Source organism: Pempheris klunzingeri, chromosome 7 (assembly GCF_042242105.1).
Source record: "Pempheris klunzingeri isolate RE-2024b chromosome 7, fPemKlu1.hap1, whole genome shotgun sequence".
Lineage (NCBI taxonomy): Eukaryota > Metazoa > Chordata > Actinopteri > Acropomatiformes > Pempheridae > Pempheris > Pempheris klunzingeri.
In genome coordinates this window covers 8,514,399-8,532,876 of record NC_092018.1, presented here as the reverse complement: position 1 = coordinate 8,532,876, position 18,478 = coordinate 8,514,399, and the positions used below count along the sequence as shown (strand labels likewise).

At 42.1% G+C, this 18,478-nt stretch overlaps 1 protein-coding gene across 1 annotated transcript; it reads left to right on the top strand.

Moving 5' to 3' along the window:
- The first annotated feature begins 8,230 nt into the window (after positions 1–8,230).
- htr1aa (5-hydroxytryptamine (serotonin) receptor 1A a) lies at positions 8,231–9,547 on the top strand. Its single transcript, XM_070834093.1, has one exon. The coding sequence runs from the start codon at positions 8,231–8,233 to the stop codon at positions 9,512–9,514; it is 1,284 nt and encodes a 427-aa protein (XP_070690194.1). The 3' UTR covers positions 9,515–9,547.
- Positions 9,548–18,478: the final 8,931 nt, after the last annotated feature.

Below are 18,478 nucleotides of genomic sequence, written 5' to 3'. Positions count from 1 at the left end.
TTGATGATGATGATTTTTAGTTTATGCCACTGTATCATTATCAAAGACCTCCAGCGTACTTGCACCCAAGAAACTAATCAGAATAACCTGTTCAACGCTGCTTAATCATTTCCAAAAAGAGCATCGTTGTGCTTTTCAAAACAAATGATCCCAGATAGTTATGGGTTATGGTTATCCTTAACTAGATTAGTTTTTAGAGAACTTATATAGCATAGATGTCCAACTAAGTTCAAAATCCTGATTACTGGCATTGTAGGGCTGACAGGTGATCTGGATGAAGTTCATTTCTTTAAATTTTAAAGTCAAATAACAAAACAATTATGCTAAAGTTTCATATTACAGCGTAATGTGTTTATTCTATGAAGTCATGTCCCTGTTACTGAAATGTCTAATGGAAAAGAACAGTATTTTGTGATTTTTGGCCTTTGAGAAAATGTGGTTTTTTAGCCTGGGTAACATAACTACAATTTACACATTCCTTGAAAATGATAAGTAAATTATATGACAGTCCATTCTAAGGCAAAAGTTTCCATAAAGCTCCTCACATCCCTTGATAATGCCTCACTGGTTTGTCCTAATTCTTAATATTAAAGTCCACACCTTTGGCTTTGGGTCCAGTAACTTTGGAGGAACGGGTGGGGGGGGAGTGATTTGGCTGGAAAATTACTGTTAAAAACCAATTAATGCAGTGTGTAAATAATCTTTTTATCATTCATTTGTTTGTACTGTTGGTAAATAGTTCTAATAATCCAGCCATCCGTACATCTTATCCTCAAGGGTCGCAGGGGTGCTGGAGCCAATCCCAGCTGTCATTGGGCAAGATGCAGATTACACCCAGGACTGTTCTAATATTTAAGCCTACACTGGACACAGTAAATTATATCATGCTGAGGAACAGGCCTTTTACAACACCTACTTAAAAACCCTTGTTTAGCTAGTTAAAACTCATTACAACATTTTAACACTAGAACCGCCAAGAGGTTATTTTGATTTTTATTTGAACTCTGTTTGAATAAAAAACCCTATGTCTCCCAGGCGATGACTTTTGATAACACTATTTGAAAAATAACAATAGACGTTGCTGTGAGACAGACTGGTACAAAATAGCATTGCCTGCTACAAGTGAGGTTAGAAAACTTCACTCTGAAATACCTCCTTAAACACAAACAAACACACACGCCTGGATACACTCTCACACACACACACACACACACACACACACACACGCACAGAACATTCATATGTAAACAAAAATGTGAATTTAGAACACAGAACTTCTGAGACAACATTTCAGTCCAGACTCAACCTCCACAGTGAACACTGCAGAGAGATCTGTGTGCTAAACTATAAATCCAACTGAGAGAATCTCAAGACAGAAAGCTCAGAAGAAAGAGAAAATAATAATAAAAAAAAAGACAAAGACAAAACAAGGTCACCTGGAAATGACTGAACAGGAACTAGTAAGTACATGCATGTAACAGAAGTTTCAGCACTACATTGTACTGTGTATAGCTTAGAGATTAATGTGCACAGTTTGAACACGGTAAAAATGTACTTTGAAAAGCAATTTTCTTTGAAGAATCAACAGTCAGTGAGTTTCAGTGTGAGCTGGGGGACAGGTAGAGAGACAAGATGAAATCATCATAATTTCCAGATAACTTTTGTTGATGTATAGCCGCATGTTTGATCACACAATGACCTGAGTATTTTCAGTTCATCTTGACATCTAGAGAAAAGTATTTGCGTGCTGAAATTCAATTCGATTTTCTGTGTTGTTTTGAAAATGAAAGTTTTTTGTTGATAGATTTACATAGCAAATACGATCACATGAAAATGTAATGCACTTACATAAATATGAGCAATGTGGAAGTGTATGCATAACCATATGCACTTAATTTTGACTTTTTGGACATAAAAACACAATTTTATGTGTCCAAAAAGTCAAAATTGAGTGCATATGCTTATATAGGTGTGTGTAGTATGCGTGCCTTTGTGTCTGTGTGTTACTCCTTTGTTTTTCCAAAGCCTACACTGGACACAGTAAATTATATCATGCTGAGCAACAGGCCTTTTACAACACCTACTTAAAAACCCTTGTTTAGCTAGTTAAAACTCATTACAACATTTTAACACTAGAACCGCCAAGAGGTTATTTTGATTTTTATTTGAACTCTGTTTGAATAAAAAACCCTATGTCTCCCAGGCGATGACTTTTGATAACACTATTCGAAAAATAACAATAGACGTTGCTGTGAGACAGACTGGTACAAAATAGCATTGCCTGCTACAAACCAGGGGCAGCCATAACCGTGCAGCTGTTCCCCACGAAAGCACCTTGTCAGTTCATCCAGTACATGCCAGGTAAACCAGACAAATTCGGCATTAAGTTCTGGCTTGCCACCGATGTGGAGGCCAAGTATATGGTCAATGGCTATCCATATCTGGGGAAGGATGAACATCATGCCCGGCCACCAACTCAGAGCTTTCCTATGTCTCCCAGGCGATGACTTTTCCTAACACTATTCGAAAAATAACAATAGACGTTGCTGTGAGACAGACTGGTACAAAATAGCATTGCCTGCTACAAGCCAGGGGCAGCCATAACCGTGCAGCTGTTCCCCACAAAAGCACATTGTCGGTTTATCCAGTACTTGCCAGGTAAACCAGACAAATTTGGCATTAAGTTCTGGCTTGCCACCGATGTGGAGGCCAAGTACACTGTTGCCCATTAAGTTGGAATAAAATGTTTTTTACCTGTTCTCATGAAATGATTGTGACAATATGATTTATTCTTGATAAATAAAGTGTATATCTTCTCAATTTTATTGATCAAATTGTGGTTTAAGTGAAACTTAAGTTTAAGTTTAAGTGAAACTTAAACCACAATTAACCTTTGCAAACTGTGTATTCATGCTTTAACAAAATTGGGGGTATTGAACAATTATTCCAACTTTATGGGCAACAGTGTATATGGTCAATAGCTATCCATATCTGGGGAAGGATGAACATCATGCCCGGCCATCAACTCAGAGCTTAGGAGAGAGTGTAGTGATGAACCTGATGCAGCCATACCTTGGCAAGGGGAGAAATGTCACTACAGACAACTTTTTTTACATCGCTCACAAAGCTCCTAGCTCCTAGCTCACAAACTCCTAGTAAGGAACACCAGGTAGGCACTGTGAACAAAAACAGGCGTTCACTCCCACCTTCTGTGCATCAGAGAGTACAACTGCATGACATCAAAGTGATGAAGAGTGACAAGGCAATGCTCACAATATACCAGGGCAAGGGGAACAAAAATGTGTGTGTCCTCAGCATAATGCACCAGACGGTGAACGTGGAAAGTGACAGCCAGAAGAAAAAGCCAGACACCAGTGCACTATTATAACAAGAGCAAGGTGGGAGTGGATGTCCTGGACCAAATGACCAGACAATACTCCACTCCAGAAAGAGCTGCCATCTGCAGATGGCCAGTCTCCGTCTTCTACAACATGCTGAAATTCATAAAATTCTGATGTTATGTTATTTCATCCATTATCACATGCTAGTTTGAAAAAAGGTGACTAAATATTCCAGTAACAGACTTCTAATTTGCAATTATAAAGCATGCAGTGGTGCGAGGTCAAAGTAACCTCACAGCGGTTCTAGGAGGTACTGCATTGTTGGTGGTTCTAGTGTTAAATGTATGGTACTTTTCCAATGTTTGTGTTTCTCCACTAGATTCCTGATTCAAGTTGCATGAGCAGAGAAGCAGAGAACATGGATGAAATCTGTAGTCATTTGTCATTTGATCAGAATATCGATGAGGAGATTACCAAAGTACGTCAAAGCTTCTTTGATCCAGAGAATCTGGACCCAGAAGAGAAGGACGGTGGAGAAGATGATGAAATCTTGACCACTGAGACAGAATCAACCTCTAGACTTGCCATAAAGTCAGAGGAGGGAGCAAGACCTGCCTCCTCTGCCACATCTTCCTCCACTCACACAGCCATCACTAAGGCAGCCAAAATGGTCACCTCCCAGATGATCGACAAGCCTGTCGAGACCTGGCTGTCCACTAAGCTTGTCGAGACATGGCTGTCCACTGAGCCTGTCAAGACACTGGAGACCACAGAGCCTTTCGAAACCTTTAAGGAAGGCAACGCTCCTTACCAGGCAGACCTGAGTTCTAGTCGTCTGAGGCTGATTGAGGAGGGACAGGATCTAACTCTAGAGGAGACTTTTCCTCCAGGACCCTCAGAAGATGATGGACATCATGCATTCTCCCAGGAGAACAAAGGGGCAGCAGCAGACTGGCAACTTGTCCTGAACTCCTCCACCATCTCTACTTTAATAAGGAAATTTCTCCAGGGTCTCAGTGAAGATTAAGTTTCTCATGGAAACTCATGTGGATACTCAAATACATTTACAACATTTGTGTGTATTATTTCAGTGTTTAACCTCTATTTCTTTTATCTTTCTTGTCTTTCTTTTTTAGGCAATGGAGAGAAGTGAGCGAAGGTGTTTATAACAAGAACGTGAAGGAGCAGCTGACTGAAATGTCCTCAGATGTGTTGGTTTTCATCTCAGAGTCGGTTGCTATGAACGTCCGAGAGGCCATCCAAGGTCAAGATTCTACCTCGCGCACCTTGATCCTGAGTTCCCTGTCCTCTGCACCTGTCACTCAGTACTTTGGTATCACTGAAGACACTATGCAGAGAAGTTTGCACACTTCATTTGGCAAGGCTCTGTGCAATGTCATTGGTGCAGACATCCCTGGAAGGATTTCTCCCACATTCACAGAGGCCATAACAGGAGAGGTCATTGATGAGGTCAACGCTGTCCTACAAGCGGCCGTACAAGCCTCTCTGGATGGAGGATTCTCCAGTGTCACTGCTGCAGCAACCAGCTGCCAGGTTTCAAAGGATAATGCAGCCAAGAAGGCTTTGGAGGGAGCTATCACAACCATGAAATCCTTCCTCACAGGACAAGGCACTGCAGTGAAGAGGAGAATTCAGACAGACAAAAGTTCAGATGAGGACAACAAAGAGGAGACACCAGCGGGAGGGTCCAAAGGCAAAAAGTCAAAGTGGAGAAGATTTCTCAGTGGATGGGGGAAGAAAAAGATTATGCCAACTCCACTTGAACATTTGGATGAGGCTGTGAGGTCAGCCAGCACTGAATTGACATCTATGAACACTGTTGAGAACAAAAAGGACTCTTGTTGTTTTCAAGAGACATCTGCAAGAACCTCCTCCCATGCTGTGGTGGGAGCAGACCCAAAGTCCACTCCGCCTGAACTGCTGGACTACATTGATGATGAGTCACCAGAAGATGCCGGAGAAGAAGATGAAATCTTGACCACTGAGACAGAATCAACCTCCAGACTTGCAATGAGGTCAGAGGAGGGCGCAAGACCTGCCTCCTGTGCCACTTCTTCCTCCACCAACACAGCCATCACTAAGGCAGTCAAAATGGTCACCTCCCAGATGATTGACAAGCCTGTTGAGACCTGGCAGTCCACTGAGCTAGTCGAGACCTGGCAATCCACTGAGCCTGTTGAGACATAGCAGTCCACTGAGCTAGTCGAGACCTGGCAGTCCACTGAGCCTGTTGAGACATAGCAGTCCACTGAGCTAGTCGAGATCTGGCAGTCCACTGACCTGTTGAGACATAGCAGTCCACTGAGCTTGTCGAGACCTGGCTGTCCACTGAGCCTGTTGAGACATGGCCATCCACTGAGCTGTCAAGATACTGGAGACCACAGAGCCTTTCGAAACCTTTAAGGAAGGCAACGCTCCTTACCAGGCAGACCTGAGTTCTAGTCGTCCGAGGCTGATTGAGGAGGGGCAAGATCTAACTCTAGAGGAGACTTTTCCTCCAGGACCCTCAGAAGATGATGGACATCATGCATTCTCCCAGGAGAACAAAGGGGCAGCAGCAGACTGGCAACTTGTCCTGAATTCCTCCACCATCTCTGCTTTAATAAGGAGATTTCTCCAGGGTCTCAGTGAAGAGTAAGTTTCTCATGGAAACTCATGTGGATACTCAAATACATTTACAACATTTGTGTATATTATTTCAATGTTTAACCTCTGTTTTTTTTATTCTTTCTTGTCTTTCTTTTTTAGGCAATGGAGAGAAGTGAGCGAAGGTGTTTATAACAAGAACGTGAAGGAGCAGCTGACTGAAATGTCCTCAGATGTGCTGGTTTTCATCTCAGAGTCAGTTGCTACGAACGTCCGAGAGGCCATCCAAGGTCAAGATTCTACCTCACGCACCTTGATCCTGAGTTCCCTGTCCTCTGCACCTGTCACTCAGTACTTTGGTATCACTGAAGACACTATGCAGAGAAGTTTGCATAGTGCACTGCAGTGAAGAGGAGAATTCAGACAGACAAAAGTTCAGATGAGGACAACAAAGAGGAGACACCAGCAGGAGGGTCCAAAGGCAAAAAGTCAAAGTGGAGAAGATTTCTCAGTGGATGGGGGAGGAAAAAGATTATGCCAACTCCACTTGACATCTATGAACACTGGTGAGTGCGAAAAGGACTCTTGTTGCTTTCAAGAGACATCCGCAAGCACCTCTTCCCATGCTGTGGTGGCAGTAGACCCAAAGTCCACTCCGCTAGAGCTGCTGGACAACACTGATGATGAGTCACCAGAAGATGCCAGAAATTTTGCATTGCTGTGTACTAGCCAACTGGTTTCACCAGCTCATCACGCTACTTCACTAAGAAGTCAAACCAGAGACTTCTTTACATTATCAGTCCACCGACTCCACCGACAAAATTGAAGAAATCTTCAGCCAGAAACTTTGGAGTAAAAAAAATGACTAGAGGGTTTAGGCTACTCATTTACTCTTTGATGCTCTCAACAGCAGGAGGGTCTGTCAAAGTCAAAGGGAACATGGAGCAGTATCTCAAGGCAGCATTGCCGTCACCTCTGTGGGTATAGTGGGGCTTAGTAGTGACGACTCGCCCATCTTTATAAACAGTCTTTTTATATCCTATGGACACAAACGTTGGCAGTTCTACCTATTGTTGTAACAACGTGCTTATATCGATATATAGTCTCTCGCCAGCTTGGAGAAACCTCGGCCCACACTGTGCAAATCGAATCTGACACTAAGAGATAAATTAGGAACTTAATAGTTCATTTTCTGTCCCAGTGTTCTTAAAGGTTTCTGTTTTATTTTCTTTGATTTTTCCCTTTTAAATTTTAACTTTGACATTGTTTAGTTGGCTCACACTTGGCAAAAGCAACTGTGGATTCAAGGAAATTCTCTCTCTCTCTCTCTCTCTCACATACACGCACACAGTTTGCTTCTCATCTCTTCCACCATGGCAGCAAAAACCCCTCCCTGTTCCCTCATCTTTCCCGCTCCATCTCACTGTGACTTAAGCTCAAAGCAGAAGAGCTGTGGCCGTCATTTGATGCGGTACCCGCTGTGGGCAGCAGATGGCAGCAGCTCTCCTCTCTGGACTCCTCGTGGCGCTGTCCGTGGTCCTGGACCTGAATCTACCTCCTGCTCTCAACTCTCTGAGCACATTACCTTTCTCTGCACCTGTAAACACTCTTTTGTCTGTCTGAAGTTTCTCTCGAAGCTCTTTTACGCTGCAAAAACAGCTGTTTCAAATGAAGTCGGCTTAAAAGAAAAGTCTATTGGAAGTAATGAAAGATTAAGGTTTACTTTCGGTTGATATTTCCACGAGTAGCTCGCCGACAGATCTGGCTATTTTCTATGTTGTTATTTTTGTAAGAAAGCACCCAATAAGTATTGATTCCTGACTGACAAGTTAAAAAAAAACATCCGCAAAATGTGTCCAAATTGTAAAATAAAGGAGAGAGAAAAAGCGAGGAGAGCCCTGCGCCCTCATCGGCTGTCTGCAGTGAAAAACGGAGCAACAAGGAGAGCAGAGGCACAAAACTCCAGGGCGACCTCCACACGGTCTGACGTACCCGAAGCTGCTGGTATAAATGAATTCACGGCGTCACCAGGCTCAGATGATTCGCAGTACCAGTGAGCGCACCCGGCTGTCAACACTCACGGGCTACAACACACACAACTCCCCTCACACACACAAACACGTCTGCGTCATGCGTCCTGAGAGCGACGGCACGAACGCGGTAACTCCGATGGACCCCGGTAAAACGCACAGCAGCAGCAGTCTGAGGGGCTGACTGTGTCCTGCTTATCCGTCCAGTTGCGTGTCCCCCACTGCTCTGGGAAAGTTTCCTGTGGTCGCATCATGGATTTTATAACAACAAGCGGCAACGACAGCAACGCGACCAGCGGTTACCCTGACAGGGTGGACATGGATGCCGACTGGGACGAGGGTGAAAATGGCACGGGGTCTGGGTCTCTGCCAGACATGAAGCTCAGTTACCAGATCATCACCTCTCTGCTCCTGGGGGCCCTCATCCTCTGCTCAATATTTGGCAATGCGTGCGTCGTGGCAGCCATCGCCCTGGAGAGATCTCTCCAGAATGTGGCTAACTATCTAATTGGATCCCTGGCCGTGACAGACCTCATGGTATCGGTCTTGGTCCTGCCAATGGCGGCCCTCTACCAGGTTTTGAACAAGTGGACACTGGGGCAGGAGATCTGTGATATATTCATCTCTTTGGATGTACTGTGTTGCACATCATCCATCCTGCATCTGTGCGCAATTGCCTTGGACAGGTACTGGGCCATAACAGACCCCATTGACTATGTAAATAAACGGACACCAAGGCGAGCTGCGATCTTGATTAGCGTGACTTGGCTAATTGGTTTCTCCATCTCTATTCCGCCTATGTTAGGCTGGAGAAGCGCTGAAGACAGGGCAAACCCCGACGCCTGCATCATCAGCCAGGACCCGGGCTACACCATCTACTCCACATTTGGGGCTTTTTACATCCCTCTCATCCTCATGTTAGTCCTGTACGGGCGAATATTCAAAGCTGCTCGCTTTCGGATTCGAAAGACGGTGAAGAAAACCGAGACAGCAAAAGTGTCAGACAAGTGCTTTAGTGTGTCCCCGTCCGTCTTCCACAAAAAAAACAATGGGGAGGCCTTGGGCAAAGGCTGGAAGCGCGGCGAGGAGTCCAAACCCGGCTCTCCGTACGTAAACGGCGCGGTGAAGCACGGAGAGGAAGGTGAGTCACTTGAGATCATAGAAGTTATCAGCAACTCAAAGACGCACCTGCCTCTGCCCAACACCCCCCAGTCCTCCTCGCATGGCTATGAAAACATGAATGAAAAGAACTCGGGGGCGAAGAGAAAGATCGCGCTGGCCAGGGAGCGTAAAACAGTGAAAACACTGGGAATCATCATGGGAACTTTCATCTTCTGCTGGCTGCCCTTTTTCATCGTCGCACTGGTGCTGCCTTTCTGTGCAGAGAGCTGCTACATGCCCGACTGGCTGGGCGCAGTCATTAACTGGCTGGGCTACTCCAACTCTCTCCTCAACCCCATCATATATGCCTACTTCAACAAAGACTTCCAAAGTGCTTTCAAGAAGATTTTAAGATGCAAATTCCACAGACCCTAACAACACACAGTGGGGACATATATGTTTACTTGAACGTGGAGTTATATAATAAAAAAAAAGGGACAGCAGGACATGTTCACTGACTGTAACAACAACAGCAGAGAGTAACACTGACTTTCATTCAGGGACAGTCTCTTTTCGGTGTGTGTTCGAGGACCGTGTAAAAAGAAAATCCCGGATCACTGACCGCTGGTGAAATGAGACAAGACAGGAACTTTTGCTCTTAATGTACAAGCTCATGTTTATTCAGTGTTGTAGCTACAGTATATTGCCTATGTGCGACGGCAGCCATCGTTGTATTGCCATGCAAGACGTGTCATGTGCTGATTCCATGCATTTCACCATGAGACACGTCCAACATCACGAGCTTTGTAGCACTGAAACAATAAAAGCGATCAAAGTTTGTCATTAAGAAATATGATCTTGTTTATTTTTGTTTGTTTTGTTTTAGAGAATAAAAAGTAATGAGCGCCAGGAAGAGACCTGGGCTTGTTGTGAAAAATCTGTTGCACTTGCACTGTTGCCTCATACATCTTCATATAGATCATGAGGAATGAATTATTTACTGTGTTGTTGATCAAACAAAGCAGTGAGCAACTTGTCTTATTGACTTATGTGCTCGGAGAGGCCATATAGATGATGATGGGGGGTGATCAGATAATCAGTGCATGGTGTGTTTCAGGTTTTACAGCAGATAGGTATCGAAAAAAAAAACCCCGCTGCCTATCCCTCAAATCCATCTCAAAGTCGAAAGCAAAAAGAGATGGGCAATTTTTTCTAAAATGGAGGCTGGTATTACATTTATGATATATGTTCTCTCCCCCCCGTCTCTCTCCCCTTACTCCAGTGCTCCCCCCATCCCATCTCTCTATTTCTGACACCCAGACTGTCCCCTGTGTGTGTGAGAAAGACAGAAACAACAAGAGAGAGAGAGAGAGAGAGAGAGAAATCAAGGGAGGGCATCATTTTTTCTGTACTGGATTATTATATAGCTCCATTTTCAGAAGACATCTCTTCACATTATGAACATCAAATAAATCTGAGATAAATTTAGTACGTACCCTCATAAGTACACAAAATGTAGAGGTCTCTCTCAGAGAAATAGACCACATAACAGAAGGAGCTTCAGGAACCCTCCTCACTGTACTGTAACTGCTCTCGTCTATCAAGCAAATCCCAGACACAAATCCACTTACAGTAGATACAAAGATAAACATGGCCAGACAGTGTAAGAGGAAAAACAACTTTCAGGAAGAGGCCCCAATGAGGCCCACGTGCCGCACAAGATGGGTGGCTAGTCGGCCCGTTGTCATGGCAACACATCAAACCCAAGGCATCAGTGGGTCAGACAGAGTGGCGGGGCGGGTCGGCCGAGAATGGACAGACCGGGAAGCGAGTTGCTGCATGACAATGTCGAGATGACACCTGTGGCATACAGACATGTGGTGGTGAAATGGTCTGATGCTCAGCTGGGTGCATGCATGATACCGAAAAGACAAATAACTTGTTTCATTTGTTTTCTAATAATGAATCCATGGTGGCAGTCATGATCATTTAGGAGTAAGCATTCATAAACTGTATAGAAATAATTATTTATTAGCAGATATAAGGACATTTGTAAGCTCTCATTTCAGTTTCTCATGTGTAGGGATTCTCTGCCATACACAGTTTAATAACAGTTCATATTTAACTATTTTCTGACTCAATGATTAATCAATGAAACATCGAGAAGTTTGATTCATCATGAAAACAATTGTTAGCTGTGACCCTAACAGGTACTTAAACCAGCGTAATGACAGACATAACTTCCTTGGCAAACTGATTTTAGTTACAAAAACATTAACTTAAAATACCTAAAATCATAATGTGTAATACATCAAAGCTTTGATAGAGCCAAAAAAAAAACATAACAAGTCATTAAAAGTTTGAAATAGTACCTTCAGAAACTAGAGCAGGAGGATGGACGTCATAGAAACCACAGTCTCTCTCCATGTCACGGGTTTCCTTTATCCATCTGATCACTTTGGCTCTGTGATGTGTCAGTGTGGCATCAATACACTCAAAATGCTTCTGGGAAAATTAATCTCATACCTGTGACCTGTAGGTCAAATACTGGGCTTATGACAGGCTCAGGGGAGCCCACAGAGAATGTGGTGTGAGCCGCTGAGCAGGGTAGAGTATATTTTTCAGTTGTGAGTCTCACTGTGTGTAAAACCATTAAAATCATTTCCTTTTTGGTCCTGATATATGGGATTACAAAGCAGCTGACCTCCTTTCAACTATGCCATATTATCAAAGGATTGGGCTGTACGACTGAATTAATATCAGTCACTCTGGGATTCTTACGTGTGATGCAGGCAGGTATTCAGTGTGATGACACAGGAGCATCTCCTCCTTCAAGAGGACAGACGAGGAGGATTATATAAAATGGTGCCAATAACAGTGGGATTACATTGTTTATTACATTTGTTCCACTGCCCTCAGATTCAGCTTTTATACTGTAGGTAGATATTGATCCTATAGGCACATTTTAGTAAGTATGAGCAGTAGATTAAAGACCAGCCGAGTGTAAATGCAAAGTATTCATTTCAGCACATTTTTTAATACATTTTAAATGGCATAAACCTCCTCCTCTGACAACACGCAAGACATTAATCATTTAGAGAAAAGTAAAATGACATTTAATTGGCTACATGACTGTAATCTTCTTACTGTGCTCCTTTGAAATGGATCCGTCCCATCAATATCAAACAACTGCTGCCACTTGAAAACGTGTTCTCTACTGGCATTATGGCTTTCATTTCCTGTATATGCTAGTTCTTTAAATAGTGATACCACAGAAGCTGCATAAAGCAAAGCAAATCAAAGCAAAGAGGAAAATCTACTTATTAATATTAACGACTCTTTTTTGATATAATATATCAGATAAAAAACATGCCACGAACCAGTCACTTAAGAAATTCAGGGAACCGGAGGGCAAAGAGTCTCTCCATGTACTGTATACAAGGAGTTGCTACAGAGTTAATATGAACAGCAAGAACGTTTAAAGTACATGAATATGGATTTCAAATGTTTATTTCAAAATCAGCTTTAATTAAAACTACTTTGAGCCCAGCAGACTAACTCAAGCCTGTCATAGTGAAGGGTTTCAAAAGGAAATCTGAAAATAGACGTTCATATTTAGGCAGCACTCAAAGAAAGAAGGACTGCTTTGGAGATATTTTTACAATGAGCAGGGGCTAAAAATATGCGATGCAATACAGAACATCAGCACTTTTAAACAAATTATTGTTGCATTAAAAACACACAAAGGACACATGCATACACACGTTGATACATATAGGCTGGGAATAAGTTTTAGAATGACTGTTCAGTTTGGTTACACCATTATCATTTGTTCAGTGAATTAAATATATGCTCTATCAGTCTAAAAAAGAGTATTTCATGGTTTTGGAAAGACTTTCCAAACCGTGAACCAACCAACCAACCATGAAGCTAACCGTGTAAAATACAGAAAGTGTGGTTGGTAGTGATGTTGTGTTTATTTGTGTACACTGTGTGTGTGTGTAATAACAATAAGGAAACACATATTGAGTTGAAGAAGTAAGCGAGGGGATGATCAGCAAGCTACACAGAAGTAAATACTATAGGAAGAACTATGCAATAAAAAAGTTTAAAGGACAATAGGATGAGGAGTAGACGCAAAGATGAGGAGAAAGTCAGAGAGAAACAGATATGACTGAACATTCAGCACAACACATGTTTCTGCTTCGCTCCCTCCTACTTCAGGGTCTTCAGAGTTTTTTTTTTTCCAAGGCTCTCACAGCCCACAGCCCGCCACACGCCGGAGGCTCTCTCTCTCCATCCGAGCCTAAGAGAGAAGCAGGTGGGGAAGAGCACCAGAAAACTCTTTCTGACGTGGAGAAATGAGGGTTTGGGTGTTTTCAGATATGGCCTTTTTTTTTTAAGCACAAAGGTTAGTTTGACTCATTTAGAAACAGATGCGTCATTTCAGTTTTGCAGTATAGTCCACATTGATGGATAAAGTAAAGTATGTGCACAGATCATCTTACTCACTCACTCTCTCACTCTCACACTCACACTCACGCTCACGCTCAAGGACAAAGGCAAACAGAAAAAAGATAAGTGTAAACTTACAAAAACTGCCACTTTCAAAAACAATCCAACAACATAAGAGAGATGAAGAGCCATGCTCCAGTGGCCACTGCTATCAGTATTACAGCCAGAGAAACACTTCCCCTCTGAATTTGTAATTTTTAAAGAACTCTTCTGCACCTTCTTCAACAAGAGGCACACATTTGTCACTGCTCATAGTTTATTCACACCTTTCCCCAGCGGATCACTCAAGTTCTCTCTAAAAAGTGCCATTCAGCTAAAACTTCGATGGGATGAGATACGTGGCAAACACACAATGGCTGAGGTGGAGTACCAAACATCAGCTGTGTGACACAAACGCAGACTGTGTGACACAGTGTCTAAAAACAAAGGCTACTCTGAGCAAAACAAACCCCTGTCAGTTTTTCATCCCCGTTCCTAGAAATTACATTTAGGTGATACTAATCTGGCTGTCTGGTCCCAGCTGTGGTCGAAAGCAGCTAAAAACATTTATGAGACATTTTTGAGGAACTTGTACTTTAGTGATTCCATTTTAGGACACTTTCCGCTACCACAGTTCAGTGCAGAGGGAAATATTATTTTTCACTCCACTACATTTATGGTGGAGTTACAGTAACTAGCTATTATTACGACACTCCTAAAACACTCACATGCACACACACACACACAACTGCTCACACATACATCTTCGATGATTTTGCCTATACCAAAAATTTAATTAAATCATTCAATATTTTTACAAAACAACAAATATTTAGTCCTAAAAAGTCCTAAAATGATGAAACAATAATTTTCAAAATCTCCATCAACACGCACGGCAAAGTGACATAGTCTTTATATTTTGAGAGACAGTCCTTTATTCACCACCATAAAACTGAGTTTTTGGGCTCATTATACAATAGATGAGCTGCCTCTGAAGGCACTTGTCATCTACCATCAACACTCAGAGCGGCTGGCGGGTTGTGCTAACCAAATTGTTTTATAAGATATTTCCAAAAAAACATCTATCATTTCAGCAAATGACAAAAATATTGCTTGTACTGTAACATCATTACTCACAAAATATAACTTCACAAAATGAAGTAGAATGGAACAACGGCACATAATAATCAAAGGGTCCCACAAACAACTCGACTGACAAATCGTCTCTGTCCACAAACCTGGAACAGCAGTCGAGTGTGTTTCATTAGAGGAATCAAACTTTTCTTTGAGCCACAGCAAAAGAACATACTTACAATAAAACAACATTAATTACCTTTTATTTATTTTTTTTTTTTTTACAAAACCATGATCACAGTGTCACATCTGTCAGTTTTTTGCTTTTATTTCAAGAGTTTATTCGATGATGGCCACATTTGTACATTAGTATGAATGAAGTTTAGATGACAAAACTTATACTTCTACATAAGTAAAATTATGAATGCAGGACTTTTACTTTGTAATGTGGTATTTTTAGTCTGGTGTTGCTACTTTGACTAAAATATCTCAATACGTCCTCCACTTCCACTACATCACAGTGGTAGATTATGAATATGTATAGCGCAAACTCTTGATTCAATTAGGCTTGTTAGGGATCCAAGAATGGAATTTGGGTCTACGCATCCAAAATTAATGTCTTTATCTCTCAGATTTACAAGTCTTTCATCAGACGTAACAGAGTGGACCTTGTGTGTGTTAGAGACAACACAAGATTTAATTTGGACATTACTGCATCTGGCACCTTGTTGACTGCACTGGGAGACAGAGAGCAAGAGACAGAGAAACAGCGTGAGAGAGAGAGAGAGAGAGAGAGATCTCAGAGAGGAAACGTCACATGGCTTATTGCATCATTTACAGGGCCTGTCGTTGAGCAAAATATGTAGCCAAGAGTAAGATCAATTGCCTTAAAATGAACTCTCTAACAAAAAGCCCAACTGTCTTGGTTTCATCTCCTGCCAACTCTTGCAATGCATTTTCACAGCATCTCAGCATGAGTAAATATGTTCACGACCTAAGTATAAATAACATAACATGTCAGCTTTTTGCTTCAGGGACAACATCTAATAGGATTTTTTTTTTCCCATTTTCCATTTCCTCTCCGTGTGTCTGCAAACCAAAATGATCAGTTTGTATGCTTTTCGGCAGTTAAGTGTCTGCGTCCTCAGCAACAATGTTCTTATTGCTGTGTCATAGTTCTTTAATAACATCATCTCCATGCTCACTGTTTCGTGTCATCTGACACAACTTCACTTTCAGTCATGTTGTCTTAATTGCCAACAAGATACTGACACTGACAGAAGATGTACACATTAATTGGCCACTAACAAACACACACACACACACACACACACGTTAAGCACAGACAGAAACAAACACAGTTATTCCCCAAGCCCACTGATAGTCCTGTTCTTACCTAATTGGGTCTTGTTCACAAAAACCTTCACCTGTCTATGTATCTACAAAGCGGTAGCAGGGCACTACTGATGCTTTACAACTGCCACTAGTTGCATTTTACAGTACATCATATTGATGTGAGTCAGAGCATATGTTCCTGAAAAATAAATGTGTAAAATAACATAAAGTACTCTAGATGAAGAAGACAAAGATGCTGATGTTAGAAATATTTGATAATGTGCACTTCTTCACCGTCAAATACCAGAGGAGCATTAAAATGCTCAACAACAATCGAGAAAATTAAAAGAAACCCCTGATTAGATTAAGCTCAAAGAGAAGGCCATACAATATATCTCAGAATAAGCAGATGGATCATGTCTGTAACGTGCCACTCTATGTCTTGATTTATTACGCAATTGCTCACTGGTTTATTGGTAAGGTTTTAGGGTGAATTACATCAGAGGAGAGGCATTTAAAGATTTGTGTGGGTGAGATGGTTAGCTGACTAATGTTTTGTGAGAGCTACATCTATCATTACCACTGTTTGTCTTAGCTAATACAATCGCCTCACTTACTTATTGCTTTTAGATGGATAGGCTCATGAATTACACCAGGACAGTGGTGAGCAGTACGCCACCAGCTGTGTGTGGCTAAATGTGTGCAAAAAAAAGAGCGATAGACAGAAAGGGAAACAGAGAGATAAAAAGAGCGAAAAAAGGAAGAGAGGGAGTTACTGTTGATGTTAGAATATTATCCTCAGCCTCTGGCTTGTGCCAAAACTTCAGGCCCGTGCGCTAGTCCGCTCGGAAAGTGTATTGTGGGAGAAATCCTCAGTGTGGAGCATGTGTTAGGATAATCAGAGTCCAGGCTTGAAGCTAAGCCGAAGGGCTTCAGATGAAGAAGCTGCTGCTGTTTGTACATGTGTATTTATAATCAATATTCTCTCAAGCATGGAATATGTTCTGTAAATGCTCCTATTTAAAGCAGCCTGTGCTGTATACATTTGCTTATGTGTGTGCATAAACCCTCTCTTGGATTCTTAAATGTGTGTGGACATGAGGAGGCACCCTTAGGGTGTTTGTTTGCCTATATGGGATTGTTAGACATTGGTAAACAAACTATGTGCCAGGGTGCGTGTAGTTTAGTAGCGCATGCTCTCATTTGGACATCGTGTAGATGTGTGTGTGGTGTATTTGTATATATGTTAGTGGACAGCAACAGCAGTCCCCATGGCAGAGTCCATCCATTAGTTTCTGTCAGCCCAGCTGCAGCTCCACATATCTAAAGGATAAGAGCTTGCTGACACTTCATCATTCGCAAACTGAGCCTCTAAAGGAGGCCAATTAGATACAGGCAGTGCTAAAAGCAGTCAGTGGGCTTATCTTATGATCCTCTGACCACGCCATTTAACAGAGAGAAATAGTATATGAGAGTGCATGCACAGATCTCTGTGGGTACTCATGCATGGTAGTTTGTGCAAACAGAAACACATGTGCCACAATATCATAATAGGGACACATGGAAGGTCCATATGGAACAATAAAGACAAAGCACTGGTCTGTGTTTTTCATAAAGATAGGTGTAATGTGATTAAATCTGACACTTGAACCTGAGCGGTTCCCAGCTAGGATAGGTAATACCAGCTTGTTCTGAGTCTGCCCCGAGGTCTCTTCCCAGTAGGAGGAAATCCTGGAAAGCCTCCACAGGGAAGAATCTCTGAGGCATTCTGATCAATATCTAGTTTTCAGTATTATCAACAAATGCCTGGCCTAAGCCGTCTGAGTCCCAATCCACACTAGGCTCTTTTTCAACTGAGTTACTTGCTTTTAGAGAAATAATAATGACTAAAAATGGATTTCAGCCAATTTCAGTATAAACTGACTGGCAGAGATGTGAGCCATAGAGAGCATACACATGAGTTTCTGACAACCCCTAACCCCCGTCTCGCCTTTGTACTTCATTTCCCTCTCCTTTGTCCTTTTTTGTGCACCTCCCATGCTCTTCAATTTTCACCTTTTTGCTCCTCTTTCTCCTCTTTGGCAACTCTATTCTCTTCTTTCCACTGTCTAGTCACATAGACTTTCCACTTAACATCAGCAGAAAAAAAACAGGTCAGAGAAGAGCAGCACCCACTTGCTGTCTGGCTGGCAGAAATCCTTGACCTTTCGCTCCTGCTCCGTTCTTCTGAGCAGCAGAGCCTGTCAGATGACCTCTCGTCTCGAATGTTTAGAGACCCTTTAAATGTTGTTGAGGGAGATAGAGATTGAGATAGAGAGAGAGAAGTCATTTAGAGAGGAATAACTGGCTCCAAACCATTTGATCGTATTTGATCATTTTAGCACTAATATCATGCATCACTTTCAATTAAGTTTCAATCAAAACTCTTCACACAAAATACTGCATTCCTAATTTGGGGCTCAAAATCACACGTACATGCAGAGCACAAACACCTGT

What these genes read in the sequence shown, in the direction of transcription:
- htr1aa (XM_070834093.1), top strand. Translation starts at nt 8,231, where the DNA reads ATGGATTTTATAACAACAAGCGGCAACGACAGCAACGCGACCAGCGGT.